The sequence below is a fragment of the Amblyraja radiata genome, chromosome 37, assembly GCF_010909765.2.
Source record: "Amblyraja radiata isolate CabotCenter1 chromosome 37, sAmbRad1.1.pri, whole genome shotgun sequence".
NCBI lineage: Eukaryota > Metazoa > Chordata > Chondrichthyes > Rajiformes > Rajidae > Amblyraja > Amblyraja radiata.
The window spans coordinates 1777506-1804442 of NC_045992.1; the positions used below are offsets into that span (position 1 = coordinate 1777506).

The 26937-nt window shown below is 45.6% G+C and overlaps 1 protein-coding gene across 8 annotated transcripts in view; it reads right to left on the bottom strand.

Moving 5' to 3' along the window:
* camk2g (calcium/calmodulin dependent protein kinase II gamma) overlaps positions 1-26937 on the bottom strand; it is a 240638-nt gene that overhangs the window by 29644 nt on the left and 184057 nt on the right. For 2 of the 8 annotated variants that reach the window (XM_033012695.1, XM_033012700.1), the window contains 5 exons: positions 24573-24610; positions 16305-16337; positions 10358-10426; positions 7807-7851; positions 6112-6160 (listed from right to left, as the gene is read on the bottom strand). In XM_033012695.1, coding sequence (XP_032868586.1) covers positions 6112-6160; positions 7807-7851; positions 10358-10426; positions 16305-16337; positions 24573-24610 — 234 coding nt within the window. Of the gene's footprint in view, positions 1-6111; positions 6161-7806; positions 7852-10357; positions 10427-16304; positions 16338-24572; positions 24614-26937 lie in introns of all 8 variants that reach the window. The other 6 variants (XM_033012694.1, XM_033012698.1, XM_033012702.1 and 3 more) reach the window with 3 other exon arrangements.

The following is a 26937-nucleotide window of genomic DNA, read 5'->3' on the forward strand; positions in this document are numbered from 1 at the left end:
AACAAATCGAGCTGCCTGTCTTTGGACACGTTGGATGGAAGAAATGTTTTTATTTGTGTATGGGTCCCATGCTGCAACTGCGTAGTCCAAATGAGGTCTAACGAGGGTGAAGTATAGCTTCTCCTTGACAGAAGTTGAACAATGATGAAAGTTGAAACTTCTTCCCAGCAACCACTTGGCTCTTGGACATTTGACAACACTAACCTCAACTCTGAACTGCTCCATGAAGGACGGTGGTCTGGTGGTGATTAGTTGATTGTTTTTTTTTGTTTATAATATATTATCTGTGTGTTACTAAGTTTAAGAGCTTGTTATGCTGCTGCAAGTAAGAATTCCATTGTTCCCTTGTCGGTACAAATGTCAATTAAACTCTCTTGACTCTTATCTTGGTTTGAGTGCAGTGTGGGATTGCTTGGCCAATTCATAGTGAAAACCAATTACAGCGGTTCATGTCTGTACTTGCACCGCCAGTAGTGAACTATGTGGGTTTTCATAGGAACTTGAAGGCTTCAATATCACTGTAACAGATATTAGTCAATACCTCCATGAAGGTTGAGTCGCGGGTAGATAAGGTTTTTGGTACATTGGCCTTCATCAGTCATAGTATTGAGTATAGAAGTTGGAAGGTCATGTTGCAGTTGTACAAGACGTTGGTGAGACCGCATTTACAGTATTGTGTTCACCTCTGGGCATCATGTTATAGGAGAGATGTTGTCAAGCTGGAAGGTGTTCAGAGAAGATTTACGAGGGTGTTGCCAGGACCAAAGGGTCTGAGCTATAGGGATATGTTGAGTAGGCTGGGTCTCTATTCATTGGAGCGCAGGAGGATGAGGGGTGATCTTATAGAGGTGTATAAAATCATGAGAGGAATAGATTGGATAGACACACAGTGTTTCTTGTCCAGAGTACGTGTATCATAGGTTTAAGATGAAGGGGGAAAGATTTAATAGGAATCTGAGGGGTAACTTTTTCACACAAAGGTTGGTGGGTGTATGGAACAAGCTGCCAGAGGAGGTAGTTGAGGCAGGGACTATACCAACATTTAAGAAACAGTTAGACAGGTACATGGATAGGGCAGGTTTGGAGGGATATGGACCAAACGCGGGCAGGTGGGAGTAATGTGGCTGGGACATGTTGGCCGGTGTGGGAAAGTTGGGACGAAGGGCCTGTTTCTACACTGCAACACTCTATGACTATTAACTTCCATAGCTGACTGGGCATATCTCAAATCCACTAATCCAGGCCACTACAGACAATTGTATTGAAGAGTTGTGAACTGTGAAGCCAGAGGTCGGAATGTAGAGGGAAGGGGAGGAGAGGAAATGGATATGAGTCCAGGGGACAGGGAGGCGATGGGTCCGTTACCTAAAATTGGAGAATTCAATGTTCTCAGACCAGTTCCTGAATTGAAGCATTGAGATTTCTGAGTGCCTTCATGAATTCACATGTTGATGGTCACTGCATTCGAGTGAGACTGGCTCCAGCCATCTGGTGTGTAAACTACATCTAATTGCTACCTCACTGTTCTTGCATCTTTTGGCTTCTGTTGACTGTGCCATAGGGTAAAAATCCAAAGCAATTTCAACTCCTGCTGAGTAATCCGAGCTTCAGGCAACTAACCAAAGCGCAGCAGACACCGCAAACAATTAGAAAGGCAAGCAATCCAAGTTGGCCAGAGGGTGCAAGTGCTGCAGCAACTGTTAGCGGCTTAGTTGAGAATGTGCCGCCAGTACTGTGTGTGTTATTTTAATCTCCTTGTTTAAGGAAGGATATGCAGACACCTTCTCCCAGGTTTCACATTTCACTCCTCATCTCCGCTCCTTATCTGACACGCTTATATCTTCTTTTCACTTCTTAAGGTGGAGCTTAGTTTAGTTTGGAGTTCCGGTGCGGAAGCAGGCCCGACAGCCCACTCAATCCTCACCGAATGATGCCATTTACCCTGAGTCCTCTCCTTACAATTGTGGTTTTGTGCTGATGTTCGTCATGCTAAGCTTTGCCACTTTAAACATAGTTTATCTTAATGTTGCCTGCATGTTCATTCTCAACAAGCGTCCCATCAAAGCGTGGTATGGCATTTCCCTCTGTAGATGCTGCCTGACCCCTTTTCCTCCAGCACTTTTTTGGCTCAGGGTTGCAGCACTTGCAGTTTCCTGGTTGCCATGTAATTCACTAACTGGGCCAATGTGAGACTGATGTACAACAGCACGAGGGGTATTGATAGGATGAATCCACAGAATCTTTTACATAGGAATTAAGAACCAGATGACATAGGTTTAAAGCGAGGGGGGGAGGTTAAGATGAGGGGCAACTTTTTCACTTCGAGGGTGGTGTGTATATGGAACAATACAATGTTATAAGACAATATTGAAAGACACCTGGACAGGTATATGGATAGTAGACAAAAGCGCTGGAGAAACTCAGCAGGTGTGACAGCATCTATGGAGCAAAGGAAATAGGTAATGTTTCGGGCCAAAACCCTTCTTCAGACCCGAAACGTTGCCTATTTCCTTCGCTCCATAGATACTGCCGCACCCGCTGAGTTTCTCCAGCACTTTTGTCTACCTTCGATTTTCTAGCATCTGCAGTTCCTTCTTAAACAGGTATATGGATAGGGTAGATTTAGAGAGATATGGGCCAAACACCATGGGGCCAAAGGCCACGGGGACCAAACCAGATGGGGCATCTTGGTCGGTATGGGTGAGTTGGGCTGAAGGGCCTGTTTCCATGCTGCTTGTATCTACCACTGTAAATATGTTTCCTCGCGATTTGTTTCTTCAAATATCAGGTCAAATGCAAGGAAACAGAGTAGCTCTCCAAGGTGAAGCAACTATGAAAAAGGTTTCCACAGTTCTGGGTGTGCTCTTGGTACCACAGGAGAAGGGTCTCGACCCGAAACGTCACCCATTCCTTCTCTCCACAGATGCTGCCTCACCCACTGAGTTACTCCAGCATTTTGTGTCTACCTTCCATTCTATCCAATGTTGCTTTCAGATCAGGGAGCCTTCTCAATTTACAAGACAACTTCTTGTTTTGGTTGTCATCCAATCTACAATCAATTCAATGTAGTCCTCCCACAACGAGTGCCCATTATAGCCGTCTCCAGCGCACATTGTCAGGTGGGGACATGATGCTAAGTGATCTTATTTGCATGTGGCAGAGTTACATTATGTTATCTTGTAGGTCCGACACTTACACACAATGAGCATTGCTGGTGGATAATGGATTTTCTCTCCACTAAGTTATTCCTACATTGTTTGCCTTTGTGGCCAAGTTGGAAACATCAGACTGATTCTTTCATCGAAAGGTTAGTTTGATTTATTTCCTTAATTTAATCAGCAGCCTCAATTTTTTTTGAAGTTGAAAGAATTGATAACTCTCAGTCATTAGAGGGCTGGGTTTGACGCATGCTGTCAAGTGTCTGTGCCTCTCTGAGCATTGTCTTGGTGATGAACACGGTCTTTCAGTGTTTATGGGCCTGTCCCACTTAGGCGATTTTTTGTGCGACTACAGGCGACTGCCGCAAAATTTTCAACGTGTTGAAAGTTTTTGGGCGACAATATTTGCTGTTGTCGGCTGTTGCCAGATGTCGTCGGTGAATTCCATTAAAACTCATCCCTGGCAATCGCCTAACTGGTCACTTAAGTGGGACAGGCCCATTACACAGGGGTACTGCTGTCTGCTTGTGTGCTCAAGAGGAGACTAAAACTGGGTTTCCAGTGTTCCATGAATACACTCAAAATGCAGTAAATCGGAACAGGGACCTGACAAACAGCCCAAACACACAGAGACAGGACCGGAAACCACTCTGCCAGTATTCAAACGTTAGACTTTAGTCATACAATGTGGAAACAGGCCCTTCGGCCCACCGAGTCCATGCCGACCAGCGATTACCCTGTACAATACAATACAATACAATAACACCCTGCACAAGGTGGGCCGAAGGGCCTGTTTCCGTGTTGTACAGCTCCATAACTTGATCACACAGTCAGTACTTTGTTGTGAAGTATCTCAGTTTAGGTGCCAGCAGTATCTAAGGAACGTTTAAGAAACATTTCGAGGGTACATGGATAGGTCAGGTTTAGAAGGATATGGGCCAAATGCAGGCAGGTGGGACTAGTGTAGATGGGACATGTGTAGGAAGGAAGTGCAGATGCTGGTTTACACCGAAGATGGACCAAAAAGCTGGATAACTCAGCGGGACAGGATAGAAGGAATGGTTGACTTTTGGGTCGAGACCCTTCTTCGGACTGGACCTGTTGGCTGGTGTGGGCAAGTTGGGCTGAAGGGCCTGTTTCCACGCGGTGAGACTCTGTGATTCTAATTCAGTTTTGGTGTGTTTCCCCACAGCACGCACACCTCCATCACTGTTTGAGGTAGCGAGCGGCCACCATTGCAGGGAGTAACTACACGCACCACACCGAGCTTCAACACTATCGTTTATTACTAAACCTGCTCCCAAAATGCAGGCGACATCAAACTAAGCCCAGAATAATTAGAAGCAAAATCAAGCGAGCAGACAGCAAACAAGAGAGAGTCAGCGTGGGTGTGGAGAAACACAGTTGCATGGATACAGATTTCATCAAAGAATATCACAGAGCTTGTATAGTTCACTAATCAGCAGGGGTTCTGGTCTGCTGCAGGAATTCATCATTGGAGCATCAGACAGTACGATACACAAACCGGCCCTTCAGCCCACAGTATCTGTGCTGAACATGATGCCACGACCAACTCTCCTAGTCCTGTCCATGATCCATATCCCTCCATTCCCTGCATATCCATGCGCCTATCCAAAAGTCTCTTAAATGGAACAATCATATCTGCCTCCACCACCCGCAGCATGTTCCTGGCACCCACCACCCTCTGTGTAAAAACCTTGCCCTGCACATCTCAATAGACAATAGACAATAGGTGCAGGGGTAGGCCATTCAGCCCTTCGTGCCAGCACCGCCATTCACTGTGATCATCCACAATCAGTACCCCGTTCCTGCCTTCTCCCCATATCCCTATCTTTAAGAGCTCTATCTAACTCTCTCTTGAAAGCATCCAGAGAATTGGCTTCCACTGCCCTAAGAGGCAGAGAATTCTGCAGATTCACAACTCTCTGGGTGAAAAAGTGATTCCACATCTCCGTTCCAAATGAATGAATACGTTTATTGGCCAAGTATTCACATACAAGGAATTTGCCTTGGTGCTCCGCCCTCAGCGACGACATGACATGCAGTGACAGTTAAGAATGATACATAAAGCATTAAACATTAATAATAATAAAACATGGCCTACTCCTTAATCTCTCTTAAATGTTGCCATTCTCATCATGAATCTGTGCCCTCTAGTCTTTGATATTTCAATCCTGGGATAAAAGACTCTGACTGTCTACCCTATCGATACCTCTCATGCTTTTATAAACATCCGTCAGGCCTCCGGTGACCTCTGGCGTTGCAGAGAAAACAATCCAAATATGTCCAACCTCTCCCAGTGGCAACCATCAGAAGCCGTGGAAAAGTAAACATCTTCTCAGAAACACCAGGCTAACTAAATTTAAACCTGCCGCCCACTGCAAGTCAGCAAGTTAAAAACACATTCGTTTTTTTATATGTTTAAGAAAGAACTGCAGATGCTGTAAAAATCGAAGGTAGACAAAAATGCTGGAGAAACATAGAAACATAGAAAATAGGTGCAGGAGTAGGCCATTCGGCCCTTCGAGCCTGCACCGCAACTCAGCGGGTGAGGCAGCATCTATGGAGACGAGTGAAGATGAGGCATCTTGGTCGGCATGGACAAGTTGGGCCGAAGGGCCTGTTTTGTGCTGTGTGGCTTGGAACAAAACGAATTTCGCTTGGAGATTCTCATTGACCCGAAACGTCGCCTATTCCTTCGCTCCATTGATGCTGCCTCACCCGCTGAGTTTCTCCAGCATTTTCATCTACCTTCTTGTAGTTTTTTTATATCTCTATTTAAACTTTATTTACATGACAGCATTAAATTCAGATGAAAGTCCCGCAACCTGATTAATCAAGAACAGCGTGAGAAAAGAACAATGACCAGCTTTGGTTTGTTAAAAGGTTGTGTTGCTCAGAGGGTACAATTAACGTGTAAATAACGACTTACCCTTCCCTTCCTCATCTTCAGTAGTGGCGTTGGAACTCTCTGTGGACCCCTGTGAAAGAGAAGTATTATTTTAAACTGGTGCAGACCCCCAACATTGGTCAGACTGTGGACCATTCAGGTGAAGGAGAGAGAACAAGAAGGTTGAGGGGGTTATGAGAGCCTCCGCTACGGAGAGGGGTTGGGCAGGCTGGGACTTCATTTCGTGGAACGCAGGAGGCTGAGAGGTGATCTTCTTATAGGAGGAGTGCATAAAATCACAGGTAGACACAAAAAGCTGGAGTAACTCAGTGGGACAGGCAGCATCTCTGGAGGGGATAGATTAGGGTGAGTGCACAGAGTCTATTACCCAGAATGGGGTTGGGGTGGTGGGCGGGTCAATAACGAGAAGACATGGTTTTTAGAAGGGAAATTAATTTTATAGGAACTTGAGGGGCAACCTTTTCCACACAGAGGATGTTGGAAACATGAAACCAGCTGCTAGAGGGAGTATTTGAGACAGGAATTAAAACAACAATAATAAGACAATTGGATAGGAACTTGAGGGGTGACTTTTTCACACAGAAAGTAGAACTCCCTGACAGGGGAGGTAGTTCAGACAGGTGCTATAACAACATTTATAAGACATTTTGACAGGAACATGGATAGGATAGGTTTAGCGGGATATGGGCCAAACGTGGGCAGGTGAGCCGAGTGAAGATGGGGCATCTTGGTCGGCATGGACAAGTTGGGCCGAAGGGCCTGTTTTGTGCTGTGTGACTTGGAACAAAATGAATTTCACTTGGAGATTCTCATTGATCGGAATGTCCAATGGCACCACGTGAAGTGGAGACTGAGTAGGTCCAACAGTGATTTGTCTACTTCAGCAATCAGTTCAGTCCTCACACTGTGACAAATGGAACTCAGAAAGCAAACCGCAGCTTCATATCTTGGTAAAAGCAAGTTGAAACTTCAGCACCCAGGAGAGAATGGTGACGAGGTCCTGATTTAATACTATATCTGTAAAATCAATCCCACTCACTTACAGCAGGGTACCACATCAGCAAACCTACAAACCTCACCACCCCCTTTCTCCCCACCCCCCTTCTCCCCATGTGCCCCACCTATTCCGTGCACTCCTATTTCTTCACTCCTCCCCATCCCCCAACCATATTCCTTCCTCTGGCTTCACAATGTCGGCTTCTTCTAATCGCACCTAACACCTTTTGTCTTTTCATCTTCGGCCTTTGTCCAACCATCTACCTATCAACCCCTCCCCGCCACCTGTATGCACCTATCACTCACCAGGTTTTGTCCTGTCCCTCCTCTCTTCCCGCTTTCCTCTCCCCCACCCCCACCCACCACAATCAGACTGAAGAAGGCTTCCGACCCGAAACGTCACATATCCATGTCGTCTACACCATATATTTTGAAGAGGGTGTAAAAGTCTCATTGTTCATGTTCATAAGTGATAGGAGCAGAATTTGGCCATTCGGCCCATCAAGTCTACTCTGCCATTCAATCATGGCTGATCTATCTCTCCCTCCTAACCCCATTCGCCTGCCTTCTCCCCATAACCTCTGACACCCGTACTAATCAAGAATCTATCTATCTCTGCCTTAAAAATATCCATTGGAATTATTTTTTTTGCCACTTGACTCAATCTCAAGCATTTTGAAAGAAGGAACGGCTGAAAGAAAGTAGACATTAAACTGGTACCTTGATGCCATCTGTGGGGTTGTGGACCACTGTTGTCTGTGGTTCCTGAATAAAAACGGGAAGAAGACAGATTATCAATATTTCAACTCAACACATTTGTAGCATTTTACCTTTTCTTTAAAAAAAAAGGAAAGTTATATTATTTTTGCAGTTAAACACTTTGAACTGAGAAAGAAAGCATTGCCTGAACCCTGGCTGTGTTAAGTGAGAAAAAAAGCACTTTGAAATGGCCGGATAATTTGAAGATCTCAAGCATGGCTTACTTTCCAGTCACTGGCCCCTGAAACTCGCTGTAAATTCATCCCGTATCAGATTACCCACTGTGTGTAAGTGTGACATTTGGTGAATTCTAGAGCGGGCCACAGTCACGGGTCCAAAGGCATTCTGTCGCTTACGTTGACCAAAATGGACTTGGCGGTGAGTGGGCGAGTATTTGGGGGAAAAGAAATGGTTCGAGGGCCACCTCCAGCACGCGGGCCTAGCCCCAAAGCAACTGGCAACCCATGCCAGTGACAGGACCGGCTGGCGTACAGCCATTATGAGGGCGCTCAGCAGTTTTGAGGACAATCGCTGAAGCCAACTCGTCAGTGCCAGAAGCAGGAGGCAGCCTGCAGCCCTGGAACCCCCCATTGTGGCCATCAAATGACCCCCATGTGTGTGGCTCACAAGTCGGACTCCTGAGACACACTGGATCCCCCAAGACACAAGACTGCACAGCCATGGTATCGTCAGCTACAATGAGCCACCACCATCAGAGGGCAAGTGGAGCAGGGAAGTTCTCAATGGTCTTGCCACAACATGCCTACGTTCTTAAAAAAACCCAACAGGATCCAAAAATACAAACGGCAGCCCAATTGAATGGCATGCATTCAAATTGGTTGGGGATTATCCCAGGTAAGGCTTTGAGGTACAGTGACAATTCCTTTATCTATAGTGTATATCTCTGGTCATCCCATTACAGGATGGATGTGAAGGCTTTGGAGAGGATGCAGATGAGGTTCACCAAATGCTGCCTGGATCAGAGGGTTGGCCAAGCTTGGATTTTTTTTTCCTCTGGAGCTCCAGAAGCTGTGGAAGAGACCTGATAGAAGGATATAAAATTATGAGAAGCATAGATATGGTAGACAGTCAGAACCTTTCTCCCAGGGTAGGAATGTCAGATGTTAAAGAGGGCCTAGCTTTAAGGTGACAGGGGACAAGCTTCACAGATGGGCAGGGCAAGTTTTGTTTTTACACAGAGAATGGTGGGCGTATGGAAAGTGCTGCCAGAGGTGGTGGTGGAGGCACACACGACTATGGCATTTAAGAGGCTGTTGGATGGCATGTGCCCGCATGTGTAATATAGGTATGTTGCAAAGCCTACCTGAAGCGTCGCTGAAAATCTGTCGCTGCGGGTGTGTGCGATTTTGGCGCCGTTTAGAGGGGGCGGGTTTAAAACTCGATTTTCTCTAGGCTGTTCAAATCGAAGATGTTCAGCCTAGTTAATTATTAACGAAAAATCGCTGGAAGACCCCGTCGCAAAAGCTATTATTAGTTTTAAAGGCCTTGGATAATAGTTATAGTAGTTTAAAAATCAATCTCTAAACCCGCGACCACCGACAGCCGTCAGGGTCTCATAGAGCAAACCACAGAAGGTATGTAGCTTATTTTTACATTAAAAAGGGCTTCTTAAGATCCCTTTATACAAAGTTTAATGTTGCGAGTAGCTCATTTTGGGCCCATTATATCCCGCAGTATTTTTCTGGGCATTTGAGGGCACAAATCTAGCGCAATGTGAACGTTCTAAACCAGCGCGTTCACAGGATCCCACTAGAAAGCTGATTTTAAATGGACTTTAATTTACAGCAATTAAACACTAAATTCCTTCCATTTGGCCTATAAATTAATGTAAATGAGATTTAAAAATCATGTTTTATTGTGAATTATTTATGAATATTATTTGCACACTTAGGCTATTTAAAAATGTTAATCATTTATTAAGAAATGGATAGATGTTTAGATCTAGTAATTGAAGTTTGAAATTAGCTACACTTGGGTAACTAACTAATTATATGCTTTAATTTCAGGTCATCCAAGTAAGATTATTTTATATTTGTTTCAGAATGGTTCAATCTATGATAACTGAAAATTTCATTCAGTTCTCTTAATTTTTAAGAAAGTTATGGGCTTTTGACTGTCCACGATCACAGCTTTTTTGTTACGTCCATAGAAAATCAATAGGGAACAAGATGCTAATTTCCGAGTATGAAAATGGCCATAACTTTTTAAATACATGAGATATGAAAGTGAACTAGGTGTCAAATTAAACTTCTTTTTATGCTTTATCTGATGGGATAAATTACAGACTTGATTTTTTAAATCTCAAAATTTTGTAACATTGCTATGTAATATATGCAAGAATAATTACACTCTGAAGTTGGATATTTGACAAATAAAGCTCCATGGACTATTGAAATTAACCGCTAGACAGAATATAATTGCACATAAGAACGCAACGCTCAGAAACACACATCTACCACAGCAGAGTAAGATGAAAGAGAGTCACAGGTACCATTGTGGCTGTCGGAACAGTCTCCTTTGGGATGTTGGCTACGTTGTTTTTGCTGTTGTTGGTTTGCGGCTGTTCAGGGAACAGAAATGAACAGGTTACAGCAACACAGAAGTTCACTCATCTTCAGATTCTGATTCAGGTACCTTCATGCTCCCGGCACAGAGAGAGATAAACTTATGGGAAGAAAGAGGTTTTCTGTTGGAAGGTCAGCCGCTATATTTACCAGCCGTGTCATCGATAGTCACCAAGCAAACACAAGGCTGTGCAGGGCAGCATTTCAAGTAGTGTTGAGCAACTGATTGCATCCAGGGATGAAATCTACCTAAACACGCACTTATACCCAAACTGCCAGAGTTGGAGTCATTCCACATATTCTCAGCACCACTAACATTTTGATTTAATCTTATATTTAAATTATCCTCAAAATTTTAAATTGATTCTACAAACATTATATTGCTACATCTCAGCTCTGACGCCACCTCATTGCCATGTAATATCCTGTAAAACCTGTAATATCACATCCCACTTTAGGGAAAGACAGTTTTGGTTATAGAGTCGTAGAGTGATACAGTGTGGAAACCGGCCATTCGGCCCAACTTGCCCACAATGGCCAACATGTCCCAGCTACACTAGTCCCACCAACCCACGTTTGGCCCATATCCTCCAAACCTGTCAAATCCATGTAAAATTGCGTTGTACAATTGGTTATTGCATTAACAAAAAACAGAATAAACAGGGACATCGTTATAACCATCGTAGGGACAACTTCTCAGAGAGAATGGTGAAGCTACAGAATTCACTACCTCAGGAGGTGGTGGAAGCTGGAGTACTGGAGGCATTTGTGGAAGAGAGAGATAAACGTTTGAAAGATTGGGAATTGGCACAGTGGGGGGATTTGGCACTAGGGGCAGATCAGCCATGGTCACACTGAGGGTGGGGTACACTAGAGGGACCCAATGGCCGAGCCCTGCTTCTATATTCTTGTCTTCAAGGTGGATTCGCCTTTTCACGTGTGAATAAGTTCATCGCTTATCTTAAAAAGAGTTTAGATACTAACAGAAGAATTGTTGCTATTTATTTTGTATGCATTTGCTTATTTTCAAATGGGATGTTCTTCTCTCCTTGCATATGGCGTGCACAGCCTAAAGTTGTAGGACAACTTGTACTATTTGATCTTATTTGATTGTGCAACGCTGGGTTGATTGCATTTGTCGAAACAGGGTGGACCACGTGAAGGTTGCAATCTCCCACCCCCAAATGGGATGTTAAAAGCCCTCAACTACAGCCCGAGTAGAGTGTAATAAACCCACATGGTTCCACTGCCAAAGGTGACCAGGACAGTTCTCCCCAGTAACCAGACTAATACTTAATCTGAAGTATTGAAGATCTGGTCTGAAGAAGGGTCTCAACCTGAAACGTCACCCATTCCTTCTCTCCAGAGATGCTGCCTGCCTGTCCCGCTGAGTTACTCCAGCATTTCGTGCCTATCTTCATTTTTAATATTTACTAATCTTCCATCAACATCTCATTCAAGATGTGTCTGCAAGATGATCCCGTGGCAGTGGGATCTTGTATGTATTTTGTTTCTTCTTCAGTCAATGAAGTGGGGTGTAACAGCGACCAAGATATCTGCTAGAGCCTCAAAGGTTGTGTTGAGCACTGTATAAGCGATAGTTCTTTCTTCCTTCAGGCTGTCTTTGTGTCAGTGTAGAGGTTCATACCTCACATCAGATCATGTCTACACTGCCCCATTTTGGTTTCAGATCAGTTTCAGTGAACGTTCTAACTGCGGATTTGACACCGAAAGGCAGCACAATCTTCAATAACCGGGACTGACGTCACGGAGTGTGATAGAGGGTCAGACCGCTGCACTGGAGAAAAGAAATAAGCGACGTTTCAGGTCGAGACCTCTGGAATCTCACCGATTCCTTTTCTCCAGAGATGCTGCCTGAGCTGCTGAATTTCTCCAGCTTTTTGTGTCTAGTTTCAGTTTAAACCAGCATCTGCAGTTCCATCCTGCGGTTGTGTTGGATTGAGTCTAACCCTAAGCTGACTCATTTAAAGAGTGCCCGTTTGACTTCAAGGACACTTCAGGGAATGTACTAAAACCTCCCGTGCGATCTTGAGCAATGCAAGGATACACCTTGCCTCCCCAGACCTGGAATGTCCACATGTGGCATTCTGCTGGAGTGCAAACCTTCTGTACCTCCCCATTCCCCTCCATTCGCCAGCTCACGTACAGGTACAGGGAATGAATAGAAGATTTCAGAACTCAGACTAGAGTTTAGAGATTAAAGATACGGCGTGGAAACAGGCCCTTTGGCCCATCGAGTCCGTGCCGACCAGCGATCCCCGCACACTAACACTATCCTACACACACTAGGGACAATTTACAATTATACCAAGTCAATTAAACCTGTACGTATTTGGAGTGTGGGATGAAACTGGAGATCCTGGAGAAATGCCACGCAGGTCATGGGGAGAACATACAGACTCCGTAAAGACAGCATGTGTAGTCAGGATGGAACCCGGGTCTCTGGCGCTGTGAGGCAGCAACTCTACCGCTGCACCACCGTGCCGCCCCTGAATAACATGGTGGTTGGTTGATTTTTGTTGGGTGCATGGTTCCAGTGGTGCAGGAGGTGATTTAAGGTCCTATAAAAACAGTGGGAGGGCAGCGCAAGTGTTTTCCCATCTCTCTAGATGTGTCCGCTCACAAGTGCAGCTCCTCAATTATCTTTAGAGAAACTTGATGCAGCTCGCACGACAAACCAAAAACAATTCTAAAATCTTCACTTGATTCTCTGCCTGAACAGGGGAGAGAACTTTGGAAACTTTTAGTCAAGGCATGGGCCCTGCGACCCGCCAAGTCAGCGCAGGTCATCAGCTCCTCGTTTACAGTAGTCTCATTTTATTCTGCAACCCTCCATTACTATCAACTCCTCCTCCCGAGGTTTTACCGTTCACATACGTACTATGGGCAAAATACAACGGCCAACGAACCCCACCTTGTGGGATGGCTGGAGGAAACGGGAGCATCTGTTAGCGACAGCACGGTGGCCCAGCGGTAGAGTCACTGCCTTCACAGCACCAGAGACCCGGGTTCCATCCTGACTACAGGTGCTGTCTGTATGGAGTGTGCACGTTTTCACTGTGACCGCGTGGGTTTTCTCCGGGTGCTCCGGTTTCCTCTCACGCTCCAAAGACGTGCGGGTTTGTAGGTTAATTGGCCTCGATGAAAATTGTCCCTCGTGTATTTGAAAGTGTTAATGTGTGGGGATCACTGGTCGGCACGTTGGGCCGAAGGGCCTGTTTCCGTGCTGTATCTATAAAGTGTAAATGTGGGGATTTCTACAGCCCATATGGTGAGCACAGCATCAAAGTCAGGATTCAAGCTGGGAGGCGGCAGATCTATTTGTGTTCTACTCTTTTTATGAAGAAATGCTTTTTGGAAACTGCCCTGCACAATCTGGCTTTGTTTGTGTCTCCCTGAAGGTCGCACTTCATAATTCTCTGCTCCAAGCAGGCCGAGCCACTGAACATGTTCAAGGCTGAGCAGATAGATTATTTGGACTGTAAGAAAACTGCGAGCTCTCAGGATTAGGCAAGAAACTGGAAATGGGTCTGTCAGTTTGATCAGCTGTGCTGTCAAACTGAACAATAGAGCAGAACTGAGCAACTGTGTGACCTACTCCTATTTATATATTAAATTGTTCATACATTAGACCAAAAAGTGCCTCAATGGCAAGCAACCCCTGTGCCTCTCTTCCTCAAATAAGAACTGCTTGATGTCAATACAACATAGAAGGGTCTGGAATTTAGAAGGATGAGAGGATATCTTATTGAAACATATAAGATTATTAAGGGTTTTGATACGCTAGAGGCAGGAAACTTGTTCCCGATGTTGGGGGAGTCCAGAACCAGGGGCCACAGTTTAAGAATAAGGGGTAAACCATTTAGAATGGAGACAAGGAAACACTTTTTCACAATTCTCTGCCTCAAAGGGCGGTGGAGGCCGGTTCTCTGGATGCTTTCAAGAGAGAGCTAGATAGGGCTCTTAAAGATAGCGGAGTCAGGGGATATGGGGAGAAGGCAGGAACGGGGTACTGATTGGGGATGATCAGCCATGATCACATTGAATGGCGGTGCTGGCTCGAAGGCCCGAATGGCCTACTCCTGCACCTATTGTCTATTGTCCTCTGTCTGCATGTGACTCAGATCCCTCCATTCCCAATGTGCTTATCTTAAAGCCACTTAAACGCCACTATCATATCTGCTTCCACCACCACCGCCACCCCAGGCAGCGCGCTCCAGATACTCACCACACTTTAAATAGCTTACCTCCACAACGCCTTAACCTTTCCCCTCTTATCTCTGGTCTTTTCCACCCTGGGAAAAAGGTTCTGTCTACCCTATCTCTTAATTTTATGTATTTCCATGAAATCCCCTCTCAAACTCCGACAATCAGAGAGAACTATTTAGTTCCCTGTAGCTAATGTCCTCTAATCTAGGTGGCATCCCAGTGGATCTTCTCAGTACTATCTCCAAAACCCACATACCCTATTACATGTGGGACCTTCATTGCTCGGTACTTCGACCTGGTGGACTCAATTGGACTCAGTTTCCAGCTGGGATGCATCCTAACCACACAGCAATCCTCCCACATCCTAGTTTCAACATTGATCATAGAGTCATAGCATGATAAGGCAATACAGTATGGGAACATGTCCTTCGGCCCAACTTGCTCATGCCAACCAAGATGCCTCATCTACACTAATCTGGACAAACTCTCAATCCGAAACGTCACCCATCCCTTCTCTCCAGAGATGCTGCCTGTCCCGCTGAGTTACTCCAGCATTTTGTGTCTGTCTTCGATGTAAACCACCAACAAACCCACAAGTCTTTGGGATTGGGAGGAAGCAGGAACATCTGGAGAAAACCCGCAGTCACAGGGAGAACATGCAAACTCCACACAGACAGTACCCGAGGTTAGGGGGGAGGGGGCACAGCGATAGATTTGCTGCCTCACAGCGCCAGAGATCCGGGGTTGATCCTGACTACGGGTGCTGTCTGTATGGAGTTTGCATGTTCTCCCTGTGACCACGTGGGTTTTCTCCGGGCACTCCGGTTTCCACCCACACTCCAAAGGTGTACAAGTTTGTAGGTTAATTGGCTTTGGTAATAATTGTACAATTGCCCCTAGTGTGTAGGGCAGTGTTAGTGTACGGGGTGATTGCTGGGCAGTGTGGACTCGATGGGCTGAAGGGCCAGTTTCAGCGCTGTACCTCTAAAGTCTAAAGTAACATTAGGATTGAACATTCGGGTTCTGGCGCTGTGTGATGCAACATGGATGCCTTATCAAATTTTGCACATTATTTTGTGCTGCATTATTTTTACATTTATTTTAATTAATTTTGTAATTTTAATGACAAATTGTTATCGCCAACTTTCATAAGCCATTTCCAAGATAAGCTACACCTAGTTGGTTTATCAGGTTGAAACATACCCATGCAGATAGGTCGGGTGTTTTGAGTTCTTGATCCTGTGGAATTAAGCTATTTGCTAAGCAGGCAAGCCTAAAAATTGGTAACAATGCAAAAAATATTGTCACAGTCTTCAAAGAATCAACGCATGCAGGTTTCTTGTGTGCTGTCATCAGGAATGAAAGATAGGACTTCACTTGGAATAAGCAAATTAGAAGTATCAGCAAGATCTCAAGACTGGTGCTTTTACACATCTGAAGACAGTTACAGTGGGAAAGTACACACAAGACAATATGAGTTGGGGTGAAAATGACAAACGACAGTCAAGGGCACACAGGCATGGTTAGATCTGCCCCAGCAACACCACGGGATGGACTGAGGGAATGACGGGATGATCCGTGTACTTGGTGATCACAAGGCGTGAAGGATGAGGTGAAGATGTCGTAGTTGGAAAAGTTCCTCACCATTAAAGGGACACAGCAACTGGACTTCCTTTTCTGTACAGTTCAGTGCACGTGGAGGAAAAGAACAAGACACAATGCCACTGGTTAGATCGGAGAAGCACAAAGGTTTTGTGGAGGGACAGATGGATTGTAATCACAACATGGGTTCGCCAGAGATACGGCACAGTGGCGCAGCGGTAGAGTTGCTGCCTCACAGCGCCAGAGACCTGGGTTCAATCGTGACTACGGGTGCTGTCTGTACAGAGTTTGTACCTTCTCCCCGTAAACTGCGTGGGTTTTCTCCAGGCGCTCCGGTTTCCTCCCACACTCCAAAGACGTACAACGTTTGTAGGTTAAATGACTTCAGTAAAATTGTAAATTGTCCCGAGTGTGTAGGGTAGTGTTAGTGTGTGGGGATCGCTGGTCAGCACGGATTCGGGGGGGGGGGGCGAAGGGCCTGTTTCCACGCTGTATCTCTAAACTAAACTAATCTACCGTATGTCTCTCGAGCACAGCAGATATGAGCAGTACTGGAAAATAAAATGACTCATTCCAATGTCACCATCAAATGGCAGGTAGCTGTGTTTTTAATCCTTCACAGTTGTTACAAGTCAAGGGTTCATTGACCAGAGGTTGAAGTGGAGCAATGATTGAGATACAGGAATTAGTGGAGAGGCTTGGTATGAAGAGGGGGAGGGTGGGGGTGTCTTATCTTCCAAGCCCTAAAGGTCGGCTGCAAGGAATGGGATGATGGTTTTGCGGGAAGATCGGAATGGAGGCAATGGCAGCAACGGCCCTTTGTGGCCAGATGCAGCTGAGACTGTATATTGATGTCAAAATGGTGACTCTTGCTTATAGACTGTCGTATACACTCTGTACTAACTGGGGGATCGTGCTTATGTACGGTGATGGTCTTGCTGAGCTTTATGCAAAAAATGTAGTTCCCTGTACCTTGGTACACGTGGTAATAAAGACCCCATTGTACCTTTGAAGGGAGTTGAGTAGATATTAGGACATGACCCTTGCCTCCAGTGGAACATAGGGGGTAGTAGGTGGGCATTGGAGATGTTGCGCTGAACATTTAACAATGAACTTGCCAAAGACATTGTCACAGCTATGAGTGTGCCATTGGTGTAACATGACCATTGAAGCCAAGGTGTATCCTTGGTGTAAGATGGCCACTCGAGAGACATGGAGAGAGGCCAAACAATTAAAATGAGAGACTTGGCATGGCTACCAGTGTGACTGAGCAGAGCATATGGCCTGAAATCTTACTGCTGATCCAATGCTTCCACTCCTGATTGAGACAGAAAGAACACCGTAGTAGATTTTTTTACCTGCCAAGCCAATTAGTTAGCAAGCCCAAACCTAGAGGAGATTCTGTACACTCACAATGTTGAACCTTACTGCGACCGGTGACACTGTTGATCTGGTCGCTCAAACATTCATGTCTGTTCTTCCCAGCCATTCCTCCAATGGCAGATTATTAAAAGTTCTTATTTAAGCTGCTAAATGAGCTATTATTTACACGGATGGCATGGTGGCCCAGCGGTAGAGTTGCTGCCTTACAGCGCCAGAGACCTGGGTTCCATCCTGACTACGGGTGCTGTCTGTGTAGAGTTTGCACGTTCACCCTGTGACCTGCGTGGGTTTTCTCCGGGTGCTCCGGTTTCCTCCCACACTCCAGAGCCATGCAGGTTTGTAGGTTAATTGGCCTCTGTAGATCTACTAGTGTGGAGATGGCTGGTTGAGGGGCAGTTGGGCATGTTTCCACGCTGTATCTCTAAACTAAACTAAATGCTTATTCCAAAATTAATCGGCATTAAATACGAGCAACCACCGTTGTGGATTGGGTTCTGTGCAATACGTAGAGGCTACCATCTTCCTGGGGCAGTCAGTTCCAACGCAAGTTAAGATTGAGGATATGGCCCAAACTCCCTTTGTGTTGGTATTTGAAACAGCATTTCTAAATGCACTCATTATTTATAGGTCAAGCTATTAATTAACATGGCTTGCTAGTTGATAATGCACCATCTTTAATTGGGAGACAGAGCAGGGCAGAAGATCAGATGCATCTTGCCTACGGGGACACTCGCTTGTTACAGTGTCATAACACTGAGCAGCCAACATCATGATCACTCCTCCACCCCAACATGTTAAAGCTGTCTCAATGCTCCTACTTGTGGCTGACTGGGGAACTGATTCTCATCATCAAACTGGACAAAAATGCTGGAGAAACTCAGTGGGTGGAGGAGCAGCACCTCATATTTCGCTTGGATAGTTTACACCCCAGCGGTATGAACATTGACTTCTCCAATTTCAGGTAGTCCCCGCTTTCTCCTTCTTTCCCCTCCCCTTCCCAGCTCTCCCACAGCCCACTGTCTCCTCCTCTTCCTTTCTTCTTCCCACCCCCACATCAGTCTGAAGAAGGGTCTCGACCCGAAACGTTGCCTATTTCCTTCGCTCCATAGATGCTGCCTCACCCTCTCCTCTCTCCTCATCAAGCTAGTAATCTCACAGGCTACACATGTCTGACTGGGAACGGGATCATGCAGAGACCACCGAGTCTCCATGAACTGCTGAATAAAGGGGTAATTCTCCAGAATTCAGACATGGGCTGGGGGTATCTCCAGCAGGTCTGGCAATTAATGGCCGTCCCTAATTTCACCTGAAGCAAACAGGTTGCTTGTCAAGCCCTGTTAAACTCTACTCAAAATAAAAATATATACACTAAATGTTATTCCCTTTATGCTGGATAGACAAGAAATGCTGGAGAAACTCTGGGTGAGGCAGCATCTATGGAGAGAAGGAACAGGCGATGTTTTGGGTGGAGACCCTTCTTCAGACCCTTTATCCTGTATCTGTACACTATGATTGTAATCATGCATAGTCTTTTCACTGACTGGATAGCACGCAACAAAATGTTTTTCACTGTACCATGGTACACGTGACAATAGTACACTAAACTCAACCACAGTACACTTACATCACTTCTAGAATTCAGATCCTTGGCCCATGTTGGGACCACCGATGTGATCTGGAGCTGTGATCCTGGCAAAACCTAAACTAGGCGTCAGTGGGGGGGTTATTGGAGAATAAGTGTCCCTTTCCAGCATGTCAATGGTGGCTTCCATCACTCTGCTAATGGTTAGGAAGTGATTAGACAATTATCTACAGCGGTTAGTGAAGGAACTGCAGATGCTGGTTTACACCGAAGATAGACACAAGATGCTGGAGTAACTCAGTGGGTCAGGCAGCATCTCTGGAGAAAAGGAATGGGTGACGTTTCTGAAGAAAGGTCTCAACCTGAAACATCACCTATTGCTTTTCTCCAGAGATGCTGCCTGACCCGCTGAGATACCCCAGCATTTTGAGTCTATGGACATAGGTTAACTGGTCATAATGAGGTTAAGGGGCTGCTCTGCCTTGTGGAAAGACCGTAGAAGTTGGGACGTTGAGAGAGGTGGGGGTGCAGAAACTAAGTGTAGTGCCAGGTGTGCGATTGGGGCAATCGTGAGCGAGGTCTAATCCAATCCTTCCTAAAGTCCCCATCAGCCTTCCAAACTAGCCTCACAATCCCCAAACACTGCCCTGCAACATCACTCTAACACGGTCAATGCCCCCAGAAATGCTTCGTAGTGTACCCTTACCCAGAATTAACCACAGGGCCTCATAACAAGATATGGAGGAAAGGTCTTGGAGCTTTTAAATGGAGGACAAGAGATCAAGAGGTGGGTGAAGGAATTCATGACCTTCAGAACTTGTCTCAACAGTCAGACACCATGGCACCTTTAGGAAGGAGATGAGGAGGAATTTCTTTAGTCAGGGGGTGGTGAATCTGTGGAATACATGTCACAGAGGGCTGTGGAGGTCAAGTCAATGGATATTTTTAAGGTGGAGATTGATAGGTTATTTATTAGAACGCGTGTCAGGGGTTATGAGGAGAAGGCAGGAGAATGGGGTTGAGAGGGAAAGATACATCAGCCATGATTGAATGGCGGAGTAGACTTGATGGGCCGAATGTCCTAACTCTGCTCCTATAACTTATGAACATGAACAGGCCCTTCAGCCCATTGAGACAGTACTGACCATTAAGCACCCTTTTACACTACACTAATCCCATTTTATTCTCAGTGAACTGAAGCAGTCAAAGCACAGCTGTCGATGGTGGATCAATGAAAAGCAGGGCTGAGCTGACGGATTGTGCACAAGGGCCTTGGAAGCTTGCAGGACCACAGGGGGTTACACTGATCGGGGTGGGACAGACCACACAGGGGATACGGACACAGGGTCAAGGGGGACGGACAATAAGAACTGCCTTATGTTTCCGCCCCACGTCCTGAGATCGAGGAGCATGGCGATCGCTGATTGCAAGGAACAAAGGCAGGGAAACCTGTTTAGCAGAAGATGCTACTGGTCCTGGCAGCCGTCCTCTGTGATAAATAAAGAGAAATTCTGCCTCTTTGAATATCAACATAATCTGGGTCTGGCTGTCTTGGTTGCCATGGATACCCAGCAGAAAAGCATCAGACAGCATTTACAAAAGCACAATGTAGCTTAATAATAGGAATATGAAAGATTCAATATGCTGGGGTAAACCTAATGAAATATGTAGATCCTCATCATTTTTCCCAGGGGACAGGACATACACAAACCCACTGGTATTTTTATTTGTTAGTGGCACGTTATTTAATATGGATAATATTGTTGTGATCATTGTAAGGATGACTGTACACTTAACATGCAGATAATTGAAATCTAATGTCTTGAAATCATTCGTCAAATGTTTGCCATAAGATGATTTGATATTTATTTAAATGTATTACTAATATATTAATATTCAATCTTAAACCTTTACAAAGAGCCCACAGACTGGTTGGATGCTCCACGCCAATTGATATTGATAAGAGTCTCAATTCTACTGTGTATTTAGGAGAATGATCAATTGAGGTTAATGGCACTGTCTTCTAACGGCCCTGTCCCACTTACGCAACTTTTTCGGGGACTGCCGGCACCCGTCATAGTCGCAGCAGGTAGCTGACAATGTTCAACATGTTGAAAATCCAGCGGCGACCAGAACAAGGTACGACTCTTTGGGCGACTACTCACGACCGTACAGGCTTCACCCCGCGACATGTCGCCTGTACGGTCGTGAGTCGTCTCCTCAGTCGCCCGAAGAGTCGTAGCGTCTTTCTGGTCACCGCTGGATTTTCAACATGTTGGAAATTTTCGGCGACCTGCAACGACCTATGATGGGTGCCGGCAGTCGCCGAAAAAGTTGCGTAAGTGGGACAGGCCCATAAGGCTTTTATATGCAACCGTTCTTGCTATCAATCTTCCTCTAAGTGAGTGTGGTCTATAAGCTCAGCTTCAGGACCACCAGTTCTGCCGACTGTGGGTGATGCCATTAGGAAATTGACCGGTTTGTCTGCAAAACAACGGCGCAGCGGTAGAGTTGCTGCCTTACAGCACCAGAGACCCAGGTTCGATCCTGACTACGGGAGCTGTCTGTACGGAGTTTGTACGTTCTCCCTGTGACCTGCGTGGGGTTTTCCCAGGGTGCTTTAGTTTCCTCCCACACTCCAAAGACGTACAGGTTTGTAGTTAATTGGCTTGGATAAAAATTGCAAATAGTCCCTAGTGTGTAGGATAGTGTTAGTGTTTGCGGGGGTATCGGATCGGACTCAGTGGGACCAAGGCTCTGTTTCTGCTCTGTATCTATCAACTAAACTGAACTGACCTCCCCTCCGACTGACTATATTCAGCCACTGACATTGATTTAATCCGACTTGACTCTCGAGTCTGTACAAATATTTGTGCAGACTGGAGATTGGGATCAGAGTCAGGGATAATATTTAGGATGTGAACCATTCAGACCATGCCTGGATGAGTTAGATGCAGAGCAACTTCTGTCAATGGGCATGTCTGCCTTCCCCGCCAACAAGTGTTGCAATTCCAATTCCCCGAGACCACCACGTCATGTGTAGCCTTTCCTCTGACTGGATAACACATAACTAAAAGCTTCTCGCTGTATGTTAGTACAGGTGACAATAAGAAACAAAACATTGAATTATCACCCTAAATACAGAGGGCATCTGCAGAAAGCCATATCCATAAGTAGGAGAATGCACGACCACTTTGGTTTCTGCATTAGGTCAATAAAGTGTGATCTAAATTCTAATTATACTCGATGAGAAAGATGGCCAATTGTCACTTGTATTTGACCAGTATTCCATCACGCTAACAAACAAAGCTGAAAACAGAAGAGTCTAATTACAAAGTGAATGTCTATTAAAGGTCATCATCACAAGGGAACAATCTTGGGATGACTTGGATCTGGAAACAAATGTAATCCCCTTAATCTATGTGTGATCAATGTGAATTGAAAATTATCTTCAACCTTTTAGAGTTCAACTCTCTATAGAATCATAGTTCACACATTTAGATGGTAAATCTTTACATGTAGTTGTGAACGGCCCCATCTGCCCACTGCCTTCCATAACCCTAAAAAAAGACACATCTCTCTGCTCACGTTGTTTTTTGATTGTACAGATGAAAGAAAGGCAGGTTGGTAAAGACAGGCGATAGACACAAAATACTGGAGTAATGGCCCTGTCCCACTTAGGCAACTTTTTCGGCGACTGCCAGCACCTGTCATAGCTCGCTGCAGGTCGCCGAAAATGTTTCAACATGTTGAAAATCCAGCGGTGACCAGAACAAGGTACGACTCTTTGGGCGACTACTCACGACCGTACAGGCTTCACCCCGCGACATGTCGCCTGTATGGTCGTGAGTCGTCTCCTCAGTCGCCTAAAGAGTCGTAGCGTCTTTCTGGTCGCCGCTGGGTCCATAACTCAGCGGAACAGGCAGCATCTCTGGAGAGGAGTGGGTGACGTTTCGGGTCAAGACCCTTCTTCAGACTCAGACGTTTCGGGTCGAGACCCTCCTTCAGACAGGGTTGATCAACTGGTGCAAAAATCAAATGAGTCCATGGCTCCACAATTCAGCTCAATATGACAGAGGGAGTGTGTGTGTGTGTGGGTGGGTTATTGATTCACCCGTTCATTAACGGGAGTGTGGAATCGGCACGGGGAATGGGAGAAACCTCTTTCACGGAGTGACGGGCAGCAGAAGGTGGGACGTACATCTACTCACAATCTAGAGTTAACACTTCAGGTACATGTTATAAATGATGATGACCTGAATCACTAACTCTATTTTTCTCTCCACAGCTGCAGTCAGACATGCTGAGTATTTATGTTGCTTTTATTTCAGATTTCCAGTAAACCGTTGCAGAAAACCTGAAGTCCAGCCCCTGCTGCAAAGACCCCTTGCTCTCTCCATCTTGGTCAGGTTTTATGCACTTTGGATAATTGGATATAATCTTGGGAAATGGAATAGGCTCTCCCAAACGCGCCCACCCATATACACTCACAGCCCATCCTGCACTACATAACCCCACATACAACCCCTCCCACACACATTCACATACATACTCACACACACACTCACACAACCCCTCCCACACACACTCACACAACCCCTCACACACACACACTCACACAACCCCTCCCACACACACACACACAACCGCTCCCACACACACACACACACATCTCCTCCCACACACACTCACACAACCCCTCCCACACACACACACACAACCCCTCCCATACACACACCTCCCACAGACACTCACCTCCCCACATACATGTTTCCATGCATGTACCCACACATTGTGCCCACATACACGGCATGTGGCATATGCCCCATACAGGCAAATCACACACAATGTCCATGTAACACATGTGCCCCGCACAAGCAATGCAGACTCATTGTACATGTAAGGCATGTAACGTAAGCCTACACAGACAGTACACAGACTGTTCACATTTATGGCATGTAACACATGTGCCCCATACAGGCAACACACATGCATGCACGCACACACACACACACATATACACACACAATGCATGACTGTGCCCACCACACACACACTGACATTCACCACGTGTAAGGGCACACAACCAATACAGCACATCTACACACCTGCTTCACATGCACACAACAAACACACACCTGTCTCACCTGCACAACACACCTTTGCACCAGACTCATACACGCTACACAGATGCAAGGCAGTCCCCACATACACATGCTCTACAAACACACACCCACACGCTATACAAACAGGCACACATATGATACATAAGACAGGCACACACATACCACATACAGAATGCTCCCCCCCCCCCTCAATAAACACACACAAAGCCTTCAACCTACCTTGACTCCATCGGTCTTCTTGTTAAGTAAATTTTTAGCTGCTAAAAAAGAATCAAATGAAATATCGGAGTGAGTATATTATCACATCACATCATGGCACCATGACAATAAATCTTTCTTAAAGAAACCCGATTATCATGCTATTCAGCGGAAAAACATTTTAAAAGTAGCTAAATACTTGCTAATGATCAAAGTGGAGGAAATTATCAGTATTACAGTAAATCTTGATTTGAAGGGCAAATTCAAACATTTTTCTTTATGCATTGGAAATGACAGGCATAATCTTACCTTGCATGAATTATTGTGCAAAAATAGAGAGAAATATAGAGGAGAAAGAATGATGTTTTATGAGTTGTAATCATTAATGCTTATTTGTTTGTTTCTCATAGCAATGTCATTCCAAATGCAGTGGGTGTGTTGGATGTGGAGACTAGCATGCGGCAGGTCCATAGGAACCACAGAGACAGGTCGAGTGGTGGTCTCGCCCGTCCTTGACTCCCCAACACTGCCCAATTCCCGGACTTGGACAGTGATGGCCAGGCATGGAGAAGGGCAATGGTAAAAGGATGTGTAGGAAGGAACTGCAGATGCTGGTTTAAACCGAAGATAGACGCAAAATGCTGGAGTAACTCAGCGGGGCAGGCAGCATCTCTGGAGAGAAGTCTGATGAAGGGTCCTGGCCCGAAACGTTACGCATTCCTTCCCCCCAGAGATGCTGCCTGCCCCGTTGAGTTACTCCAGCTTTTTAGTGTCGATCTATGGTGAAAGAATAATGGGTGGCAGAACAAAGAGGAGGAGCAAACTAAGGATGGAATTAAATTATCACCAATAGACAACAGGATGGGATAGAGTTGCGGAGGGAAAGGCTGAAGATATATAATGAAGAGAGACAAGACTGTGAAAGGGTGAAGCGAGTGTACCACCTTGAGAATGCTTCCTAAGGGCCTGCCATGAAGGGGGAACACAGTTTTCCAGTGGGAGTTAGCATGCTCATTTCATTATTTTCTGCTGCATTTCCACATTCCAAGACCTGATCCACGAGTGAGATGTCTGGAGATGGGTGTGAATGACAGCCACCGTCTGATGGGACCATGCACGTGCGTGCCAGGGAAGTTAAACTAGTCCTTTTAGTACAGGGAAGTCACAGGATGAAACGTGTTAGGCAGGCAGGCAGGCAGGCAGGCAGGCAGGCAGGCATTCTCATGCAATGAAGGCACACACAGGCAAGGGAGATGCGATGGGGATTACACACCCGGGGTACATGAGCCCAATGAGGGGAATGCGGATGACATATTGTAGCCATCTTCGTGTGGTTATAACAACTGATTGAAAGATGCGGCATGAAACAGGCCCTTCGGCCCATCGAGTCAACGTCGACCATCGATCACCCGCTCGCACCAATTTTATCTTATCCCACCTTCTCATCCACCAGGGGCAATTTACAGAGGGTAAATGGCCTACACGTGCGGGTGGAAATTCCACAACGTCACAGGCAGGACGTGCAAACTCCACACAGATAGTGCCCGAGGGGTCTGGATCGAAGCCGGCAATCAGGCACCGGGAGGCAGCAGTTGTACCAGCTGCACCACTGTGCCACAGAATTCCTGAGAATAAACTAGTCAACTAGTACTTCATATATGGAATGCACTGGAGTGAATCCACCCCTTCCCCAACCTCTCAATATCTTTGTAGGTGCTCAGAAGCAGATTAGAGTCCTAGAGGCAAACAGCACAGAAACTAGTCCTTCGGCATAATACGCCAGGCCAAGATGCCCCATCTACGCTAGTCCCATTTGCCCACATTTGGCCAATATCCCTTTCCTATCCACGTACCTGTCCAAGTGTCTTTTAAATACTGTTATAGCTTCAACTACCTCCTCCTGCACCCACCACCATCTATCAAGTCAAGTCAAGTCAGGTCTGTGTGAAAAAGTTGCTCTTCAGGTTCATATTAAATCTTGCCCCCTCTCACTATAAACCTACGTCCTCTGGTTTTTGATTCACCTTCCCTTGGTAAAAGACTGTGCATTCACCCTATCTATTCCCCTCCCAATGTTATACACCTCTATAAGATCACCCCTCAGCCTCCTGCTCTCCTGTCATAGATCCACCTGCAAAAAATCCAGCTGCAAGATATCTCTGATCAGAATTTCTCATATCGGTATCTTCGGCAATCGTTATCCGATGATGGGATGTGATCTGCTCATGGAGACTCAGGCTTCACTTGTGGCAGAACATCCTACACTCTGCATGGACTTTAACAGAGTGCTTGATAGAAAGTTAGTGTGCTTTAAAGTCTGGAAACTGTCCATAACATCATCTGCTGAGCTCAAAACCAAAAAATGACACACAGACGATGGATAATT